The sequence below is a fragment of the Nanorana parkeri genome, unplaced genomic scaffold, assembly GCF_000935625.1.
Source record: "Nanorana parkeri isolate BGI_ZX_2015 unplaced genomic scaffold, ASM93562v1 scaffold786, whole genome shotgun sequence".
Taxonomy (NCBI): Eukaryota; Metazoa; Chordata; class Amphibia; order Anura; family Dicroglossidae; genus Nanorana; species Nanorana parkeri.
In genome coordinates, this window is record NW_017307054.1 from 800,168 (window position 1) to 811,062 (window position 10,895).

Genomic DNA, 10,895 nt, shown 5'->3' on the forward strand with positions numbered 1-10,895 from the left:
CAGAAGTGCAATGCACAGGATGCAGCATCTCTGAGCTGATTTCAGGAAATATAAATCTGGCTGATTACTATATATAGCCAATCACAGAAATGAGATACCTGGTAGAAGGGCCATGGGGATCCTGTAAACCACTTTAGTAGCTACAACAGTGCTTTACAGTGATCTTCTGAGCCCTGTAATGCAGCTTCCCGTCTGCTCTGAAAACACAGGGGATGCTCGCTCGGCACAGCAGCCATTTACCAAACTAGTATTTTTTTCCCCAATGAATACTAGACGTTCTCTGATTAACAAGGGGCGGTGACATCACCTGGTAACAGGTATCTGGAATCCAGGAAAGCTAGTATGAATGTATGGATCTGGCAAACCATACCATCTGGTATTTGAACGGCATTTTATATTGGAGCAAATTGAACTTTTTTGTGAGTTTTCTAGCTAGGAACATCCTAAAAAATGATTAAATACAGAAATGTAAACATTGTAAACAGTTGTTGGATGTATGAGAACACCACGCTGCCATTTTCTTTATTGCACTAGGAATCTGATGTATTCTTCCTAACATTAGCTTTGCCTTTATGTAGAGCGTAATGCATTGCAATATGCTGTGGTAGCCCATGGTATGTTAAATGCCATTGTCGAGTAGATGTTGCCTTACAGCTTCCCTTGTGGGCTTCCGATACAGATCGTCCGCTGCTTCAAGTGCTAAGTTAGTCTTTCATCATCGCTGTCTGCATTGACGGGAATGTAGCCCTCCTCCCTTGGTATGCAGAGACAGCAGCCAGCTCCACTCAGGTCCAATTCCTTGAAGGTAAAGTCTTTTAATTTCAGGGATCTGAAATCCACCTCATCAAATGTATTACAAATGTCCTTGAGTTTTATCCAAAACATATAGGACAAAACAATACCCAGAATCTGTGGCAAATAAAAAAAACAGGAAGAAAAAGTGAATTACTGGAATGGTCTCCCTTAAAGACTTATATTTTTTTTATGCGGTATATTCCGCAAATGTGTTCTTTGTACTGCTGACCTCTAGACCATTTGCAGGGGGCCGTAGCGGTTGCAGCTATGTGCCTTCTAGTATGCCAACAGCAATTTGAGATGTAACAAACCTTTAAACTATCTCAGACACAATTTTTTACATTGATGTAGGCTAGAAACTCCTGGGTCAAGCTTTGTTTTATTCAATGCACAAACCTGCACAGAACAAGAAACAGCAAACGTGGGAATTATTTCTTTGTTTAAAATGGTCAAACAGCTATTGCTACCCGAGAAATAAATCTGAAGTATGAGTAATCCATCGATACATTAATCTATCAAGCTTCTCACTGGTACTGCTTTGAGGGACAGAAGCATCTGGACACAACACTCTGCAAAGTCCACTTTGAAGGACAGTAAAGAGCTTGGAATACATTGGACTGTAAACACCTTTCTAGCGTACAATGGATTTACATGGCTGAGAAATTCTGAGAAAACAAGAATACTTGCAACAAATGGAATTTAAAGTGAGACCAAAATGAGGAGTTAAACCTTAAAAATGCATTCAAGTAACTTAACTATTAACAATAATGGATCTTATTTGTGTATCACTCGGCTGTAGATCCTCAAATCATCTCTGAATTGGTACTGATGCTGTGCTTCTTTCTGGAGGGTGGCTACTTTTGTTCCCCATAGTCCTTGTGTGTGTTGTAAAGTAGTCACCGCTCAAAGCTCGCTCCTGTGATGGACTACAATCTCATGTCTAGTTTACTAATTTGTATTGAGATTGTAGTCCATCACAGGAGTGATCTTGGAGCGGTGGCTACTTTACAACACACACAGGGACCATAGGGAACAAAAGTAACCACCCTCCAGAAGGAAGGTCACAGCTGAGCAGTGAACAGTGGTGCAGTTTACGTACAGGTGCAGTCTGGCACATAATGGCCTACTATATGGAAGGGGGAGGGGGTAGTTTTAAAGTTTTGGGCAGGAATGCTTTAAGCAGTAGCTGGACTTTTGCAGCTATGATTATATATAAAAAAGAAGGCAGGCAGGATGAGGATCCTGTATTCATTTAAAATCTTCATTTTTGCTTTGGATTGAAGTATAGCATTAATGCCTTGTTATATACAGTTGTGAAACTGATGCACTAAGACTACAGAGATTCTGTATAAATATTAGGTTACCTGAGGCGCCAGCAGAGCAATGGCTAGGGCAAACGTTACCCAGAAGTTGTCATTTAGCCAAAGTCCCACAGCGTGTATACACCCTCGCACATGGATGATGTGAGCCACGTCCAGTCTCTGCAAGAAGAAAAAAGTGATATTGACACCTTGGTCCACAGTCCATAGACATTCCAGTGGTTTTAGAAGTCTGGGGTATTTTTGATAGATACATATCTTCATAGATACATTTTCATTATACACATTTACCACTGTGGTTGAAGCTCATAATGTGATGTCCATATGCAACTGATCCAATGACCAAAAGGGATGAGGTTCCAGTTTGTGGTGACACACTGAATGGGTGGACTAAACGGCCTGTTCGCCTTCTCACCAAAGCGAACTTATAGCTGCTGCAGGAATAGCTAATTTAGTGGCTGTAATTCTTCCTGTTCATTCCGAGCATCTGCTCCCTGACATTCAATGACAACTACATTCCTGTAAGCAACTTGATGCATGGACATGCTTTGCCAACCTCTGATATATGTATATCAGAGGTTGGCAAAACAATCTACATTGTTAGTCTGTATGTGCCATGTTAGCATTTATATACGAGCTCCAGAGTTAGGGTAGAAAGTATTTATATATGAGCTCCAGTGTTAGGATAGAAAGTATTTATATATGAGCTCCAGTGTTAGGATGGACAAGTATTTAAATATGAGCTCCAGTGTTAGGGTAGAAAGTATTTATATTTGAGCTCCAGTGTTAGTGTAGAAAGTATTCATATATGAGCTCCAGTGTTAGGGTAGAAAGTATTTATATATGAGCTCCAGTGTTAGGATGGAAAAGTATTCATATATGAGCTCCAGTGTTAGGGTAGAAAGTATTTATATACGAGTTCCAATGTTAGGAAGGAAAGGTATTTATATACGAGTTCTAATGTTAGGAAGGAAAGGTATTTATATACGAGATCCACTATTAGGATGGTAAGGTCTACTTTTCCAAACCATAATGACAGACAGAAGGTTTTATCTCAGAAGAAAAAAAAAAAAGCCCAGCTATAGAATATTCCAAGAAATCTATCGATTTCAATTCCCATGTGAATTTATGCCAAAGTGGTATATTAAACACATCTGCCCTGTAGGTAATTATAAAGGAAATGAAATATACAGAGTAGAAGCTGCATTGATTTAGTTAACAATGGACATAAAAGAACTGTATTGGCATAATTTGAGGACAGACACAAGTCCAACATAACCTGAAAATGAATGATTGATTTCACAGTAAGAACTGGATCTGCTTCATAGCTATTACATACATCCATACACAATACAATGATCTGCACACAATATACATTGTAGGAACACTCAAATCTCTTTCGTGTCAAAGTCACTGCTCATTTGTAACCATTTCTTCTCTATATTGAAGAAGTAAATTGCTTTAAACGATGATGTGACTGGTGTGAATTAGCATAAATGCACCATTCAGAGCCTCCCAGATGGCTGAGCGACCATGAAACAAGCTGTGATTTAGAGCCACCGTGTCAACGCTTGTGCTTTTCCTTGTACTGATAACCCTTTCAGGGCTAGTATGGCCTACAAAATGACCTATGTAGACATCAGTTGAGATAAAATGTACCCAGTATAAAGTATACAAAGGAAGCTTACGTTTCACAAAAGTCCATATTTTCAGAAAAGACAAAAAAGCTTTTTCTTTTGCAAAAATAACTCATCATTATAACTGTAGCTCCTCACTGAAATGCCCACAGAATTAAAGCAGATATAAATGCCACCTGGATAACATTTAGTTCGTTGAAGCACGTTATATCATTTGTATTTTTCAGTTTATTTGCAGCTCAGGGTTGCTGATCACCCTCAGCGTTTTGAAGCCACATCCTGTATGTATGCACTTGCTCCAGGAGCAGCTGCATGGCAATGATCAGGGTGGATTTTCTAATGTTAACAATGGAACATGCTTGTGCAATGAGCATTGGCACAACTGCTTATACTCTCCCCCAAAAGTGCATGTGACAGTGTGACAACACAGGAGAGCAGTTGGGAGACAGGGGTAGAGATTTGTCACCCCATAATAGGAGAAGCCTGAGCAAAGACCTTCATGGCAGGGTCACCAGTAATTATGTCAATAAAAAGCTGAACATTTTAAAGATTGAACTTGTGAAATTACATTAGCATGTAAAGGTTTATAAGAGATTTTAGTGTTTGGGTTTAGCTCTACTTTGAAACAAACTTTGTTTTTAAAAAAAACAAAAACCCATAGATTAACTGCGTGGATTGAGAGAATTGAAATTTTACATACAGATTCCCTCATTAGATCTGCAGCTACTGAGTGTGACGGACTGAACCCTCACTGGGGCTATTGGAGGGGCCTGGGGGCATGCCTCCTTCCTACTGACTATGGACCTAGGATTTTGGAGACCCCCCTCAGACCTCTTGGGATTACATGGAACGAACACTTGAGGGACTGTTCCTGGAACCCTGAGGATTGCTATGTACGTGTACCCCTTAGAACTATTAACCCAGATTTATGTGTGGAGTGGATATGCCGCGTCTTTCCCCTGGCAATAAGTTAAAATCACCCTGTGCCCATTATAGGTTCAGGATGTGAATCCAGCAATACCAAAGGGCTTTAGACTCCCATTTAACTTGTTAGTCTGTTAGTCAAGTCTATTTGTGTGATTTAGTTAACAATAGGATTAACTTGACACTAGATGTAGCTGAGTGACTTAACATATGATAGACACTCAGGAGACAATCCCATCATATGTGTTTTCTCTCTCCCTACTCTTTGATTACGGCACGGGGGAGGGGATGGTCTGCTTGCATTGTTTGAATGTCTGATTGTATTACGTTTTATACTGAGCTGGTTTTCAATAAAGTCAGTTCCTGTTTTAACTTCAACATTGGTGTTGCCTGATGTTTGGGGTAAATCTTTATTATTTTGGGAGTTTAGTTTTCTGTCCTAATATATTGATTCCGTCCAATAGTTAGGCAGGTTTGGGCTGAGGATGCTAGAATTTGGGCTCCACCGGAGAGGAAGCCGATTTCTGACGGAGTTACCCAGTCAGGGTGCCGTGCGGCTTGCCACTCTGAGCACTATATATGAGCACTGCAGATGCTGACATTTTTCAGAATGAGTGTTATGTAAGAGGTGTTGCATGAAATACTGTCAGACCAGTATCTTCAAAGGCCAATCAGCAGGGGTACCAATCAGCAGGTGACATCGCTTCTGCTGAACAGAAGCGATGTCACCTTTATGACATCTGTGTCCATGTCCTTATCTGTTTTTTCCTCCATCTTGCATTGGAGAAGAAAACCCTGAAATAACCGGACCCATGTTGGTCTATGGGGCAGTCAGATGTAAAAGTACATGTGTCTGTGTAGTTCAGATCTGGCATGATCAGGTCCGCCGAAACAGAACTTTAGTTGGGGTTAATCTGTTGTAAATCGACGCACAGCCATTTAGATCCAGCTGCCCATAGACTAAAGTTGGCCATACAGTGCTCTATTTTTTTTTTGTTCAATCCGTGGGCTGAATGAAAAAAATAGAGCAGATTCCTCCATCAACGCTGCAAGCGCGTTGATGGAGGAATCCCAGCGGTGCTGCTGTCAGAATACGAAGATTTTCTGATTGGCTCCTTCAATGAGCTAGTCCAGAACTGGACGAAACTCACAGTGTATGCCCACCACAACATTGGGCTTCCAAACAGGTTTTTCAGCAGGCCTGATTGGAATGCCCACTTGAAAGGGACCTTAGCTGTGAGATTTCCACAGAAGCCTCTCGTAATTAGACCTTGTAGTAGAATTCTTTAATGACCCAAGTCAAAGTATACATAGAAGATAGAGGGGAACTCCAGACATTATCCAGGCGGCCACATAAGGATTCAGTGTAAATGCCTCCAGTCGGGACTCAGCAATAAAAGCTTGTTTCTAATCCTTTTTTAGTGTATAATTTTGATGGAAGTTAAGGGCAAGATGTGCTACTCATGCCCGGTGTACTCAATGAAGATATTTGGGCCTGTATAGCATTGCTCAATGTCCACAGCTGGTTAACTGTACTTGTATTGAAGAGCAATCAAAAGTAAATACAGATCAGATTTGTTCTGATTTCTCTCCTTTCCTGTAAACAAGAAGATATGCTTCATCTCAGGATTTATATCATTGCCTCTACTTAGCAATTTATTTTTTTCATTTCATTTGCTTGCTGTTTAAAATCTTCAATTATTGTGTTCCGTTTTAATCTAAGAAATTGCCCATAACAAATAGCCTTCTTCACATGATATGGATGATGACTATCAAATTATAATAAAGTTATTTGTAGCTTTTTCCTATAGCTTTCCATAATTACTCTTATTTGTATACAAATATTAAAATCCACTGCTGTTAATATACAATAAACATTTTCAAGCCTGAGATGGAATGGACCCATAGCATTAGGACACTGTTCTAATTTTACCCAAAGGTTAAACTTTTTTTTACAATGTACTTATCTTTACTTCCATTGTAAAAACATATATATGAATAAGTATGGGCCACATCTGAACCCATCAGGGTTCCTGATACCTGATGGATTTATAAACATAAAACTAGTACTGTATGTAAAAAAACAAAACAAAACTTAGATAAGGCATCATAAATAAAAGAAGTATGCTCTTCTGGTTTGGCCCCAAGGAGTTTGCACCAGGTGACAATAATGTTGGGATACACTTTGATTTCACAGTGAGTCAATGCACAAACAGCAGATTACTTATTGGCATGGCAAAGGCAACTATCTTCTAAATACTGCCACAAAGTACCCAGGTGAATACATATGAGGTACCTAAGGGAAAACCAGCTGTGTGACATATTTCTGGCACCAAAGTCCAATGTCAAAAGCTTGCTGATTTTCAAAATCTTAAAAGGAGAATTATGGGGTGAGTGAAAAACACTGATCCCCATAATTCCAGCCCACCTGTGACAAAGAAGTTGTCAGAGGTCAGCTTTATTGATCGGGAAGTCAGTGAACATACACCGTTGATCGCTGGCTTCCTATCCTCTCCCTGCAGAGAGCGGTGATTGTCAGTCATCACTCACCGCAGGGATTCCCCCTCTCCCCTCTCCATTTCTGACTGACTGGAGAGATGGACAGGGGAGGGCACAGCTGGCTCTGCCTTTAGCAGGGTGGATCTTAAGAGTATTGTTGGGATCCGTCCAAGTTGCGGCGCGGTTCTGTGCTCTCAGTATATAGCGCAGTATATAGCAAAAAAGGTTGCCCCATAATTCTCCTTTAAATCTTTTGTTTTATTTCTCCTTTAAAACAAACATACAGGAATGTGAACGCTGTATGTATGCTGTAAATGGGACAAAGTCATTGAACAGTGACACATTCATTTATTGGGAGGAACTGTCTTATGGTGCATGCTAACCCCGGGTATAAGGTCTGACAGTTACCTCTTTGGGCAGTGAAATGCAGGAAGCACTAATGTTTTACATTTCTCTCTACCGGTTACCTGCCAGCATTATCCAATGCCTTCTCAGGGAATTCACTAGAGAGACAATAAGGACAGGAGCCACTGCATCAGTGCTGAAAGACAGAGCCATGTGCATGCATTTAAAGAGGAACTGAACTCTAGAAGTCGTGCTCTACAAAAGGCAGAGGACTGTGTCTTTCTGTGGAAGCAGGCATTTTGTTAGAGGCAGGGCTTTGCTTCCTCATCGCTAGGCCTCCAGCAAGGAGAACAGTGAACACTGCAGAGACTAGCAGTCAGAAGCAGAGGTTTCTTAGATCTCACACTAAAAATCTACAGTTATGAGGCTGTAGGTACAGGGGTGCCTAGGTACGCTAACATGCCAGGAAGTGCACTGCTATTTTTTCATCAGGAATTCCAGGCAAAAAGGTACATTCAAAATTTTACTTAAAACATAGAAAATCTATGTTTAATGTTTAAATCTTTTAGATTCAGTTCCACTTTAAACATTGTATAGTTCATAGAGAATGTTTCACCAAGTCCGTCCATGTTTTGAGGTAAATGAAGATCAAAAAGCCAGCCATAGGGTGGTGATGAACAGTGGCATTGGAATTCAAAGAGAAAGCTTTTCTAAATAAACAAGAATTTCAGAATGTCCTATTTCTGGGCTGTAATGCATTGTCACATGATACTGACCCCTTTATCCTTTCTTACAGTCTACCCATCTGACATATGAAAAACAATCTTACATGAGATAGGATCATTTGCCTAATTTACCAAGGTGACCCCAGAAAATGCCAGCGCTAATTATCTAATCATTTATTAAATTCTGATTGCTTGTAAGAGAACATTAATCTGTTAATATCTTCACCTATGTCATCACATGGGATCACATGCATCTATTCCTTCATTAGTAACAGAACACAGATTATATTTATATTGACTTCTAAAATTAAATGCTGCTTAAAATAAAATGCTTCTATTTGTTTCCTTCATGACCAGGGGTATTTTTTTTAACTTTGGCACAGAGCAGCCGCTGCCACTTGACAGTCAAGGGCGTAGGGAGGATAATTTTATCATCAAAAGGCGTTATACAACAACACTTTGTCAAGCAATCCTAGTCAAATGGCAGTGAGCCACAGCTGGATTGTGACCATTCACTTTTTTAGGTTCAAGAAGAGAAAATACATTTACAGGGTTATTCACAAAAGGGTGCAGAGTTTGGAGAAGGCTGGAGAAGTGAACAATCTAGGCCAAAATAGCTGATTTGGAAAGATTCTCCAATTGAGCTCACTTTCCAGTTCAGCTATGTTGTCCTAGATGGTTCCCTTCTCCTGCCTTCTCCAAACTCTTCACCCTTTTGTAAATAACCCTGTTAATGAATAACAGTTATCCCCTATCAATAATCTATGTCTTGATATGTTATGAAGGCACACATCACCAGGACTTACTGCTAAGTGGCTTTACAGAAGACCTATCTAAAAAAAGACATATTTGTTGGTATTCATTTTAATTTTTCTCTTTGCCAGTTTTAGATGACATCCCTTAGACTAAACTCTAGTCAAACCTGTAAATACAGCAATTCATAAGTACTGCCCCTTGAAAGCTGTACTACAATCAGATAAAAACACATATAAATACAGCCCTCTGTATTGTAAGTACATGAATTAAACCTGTTATCATCCTCTTGCAGTAAGTGTACAGCAGCTTAGACTGGGAAAGGAAGAAGTAGTACAAGGAACAATTCATGAGTCCTTCAGGAGGTTTGGACCAAAAAAATTAAGCCAGCCCCCTGTCTAGCCCTACTTCTATCAGTTTTGTGAACAAGCATTACATAGGGCAAAAAGAAAGGAGGGGCACCTGTGTCACTCGAGAAATACATTTTAAGGGAAGTACAAAAATCTATATTTTTTTATCGTCCTTCAAGGGACACAGGAATGCAGAATAGTCTATGACATTTGGGATGTCCAAAAGCAATCCAACTGAGGGCAAAGCCAATAGAAAGATCAACAAATGTGGAATTCTGTTTAGAATCAACAGAATGAGGACTTGATAAATAACAATTTACCAAATATGGAGAAGGACATTGTCAATGGAGATATGTGGAGTCAACCTGGTATTTTAATCAGGACTGACAAACTCCAAAAGAAAATCTGTACTTGTAGCAAGCCACTTCCATCAACAATGTGGAGGACAACCAATCATCCACCTTATATATGAAATATAGGTGAAGAAATACTAACCAAACAGGAAATGAACTTAGATCAGCAGTTGAGTTGGTCAGCAAAGGTGTGGAAGTCTAGGCCTAATATGCCAAACCCTTAACTTCAGGGAAGGAAGCCATTAGGATAAGGGAGGTATAGATTATGAGAGATGTTCCCAGTCAAGAAGCAATCTGTAAAAAGATTTGTAGGGATATAAGAGCTTACTAAAAATAAAATAAAATGGAAAGTAAAGTTGACCATCAAGAACCAGCCGCAATTCGCCCCCCTGGAAGGTCCTGTATGCAGCCTCCCGCATGACATGAAAATCGATACCTGCCGCTGTCTGAATACAAAAACCCAGCAGGAGGGATTTCTTCATCCTCACTGTTAGCGTGGATGGGAAACCAAGAGTTTTTTTCTCGTTCACTGATGGGTTGTGAGTAGGGATGCACCGATACCACTTTTTTAAGGCCGAGTACGAGTATCCAGAGAACACGTCTCCACTTCTCTAGAGTCCAGTAATGGAGTGTTTTACACCACTGCATCTGACGCTTTGCATTGCACTTGGTGATGTAAGGCTTGGATGCAGCTGTTCGGCCATGGAAACCCATTCCATGAAGCTCTCTACGCACTGTTGTTGTGCCAATCTGAAGGCCACACGAAGTTTGGAGGTCTGTAGCTATTGACGCTGCAGACAGTTGGTGACTTCTGTGCAATGTGCGCTTCAGCACGCGCTGACCTCGCTCTGTCATTTCACGTGGCCTACCACTTCATGGCTGAGTTGCTGTTCCCAGTTGCTTCCACTTTGTTATAATACTACTTGTATACAACAGTTGACCGTGGAATATTTAGTAGCAAGGAAATTTCACGGATGGACTTATTGCACAGGTGGCAACCTATAACAGTACCACGCTTGTATTCACTGAACTCCTGAGAGCGACCCATTCTTTCACAAATGTTTGTAGAAGCGTCTGCATACCTAGGTGCTTCATTTTATACACCTGTGGCCATGGAGGTGATTGGAACATCTGAATCCAATGATTTGCAGGGATGTCCCAATACTTTTGGCAATATAGTGTGTGTATATATATA

At 40.3% G+C, this 10,895-nt stretch overlaps 1 protein-coding gene across 1 annotated transcript in view; it reads right to left on the reverse strand.

Moving 5' to 3' along the window:
• Positions 1–468: 468 nt before the first annotated feature.
• Positions 469–10,895, reverse strand: part of LOC108793884 (tetraspanin-15-like) — a gene marked incomplete at its 5' end in the record, with an annotated part of 13,179 nt that continues 2,752 nt past the window's right edge. The window contains 2 exons of the mRNA XM_018564836.1: positions 469–909; positions 2,160–2,276. Coding sequence (XP_018420338.1) covers positions 700–909; positions 2,160–2,276 — 327 coding nt within the window. The remainder of the gene's footprint in view (positions 910–2,159; positions 2,277–10,895) is intronic.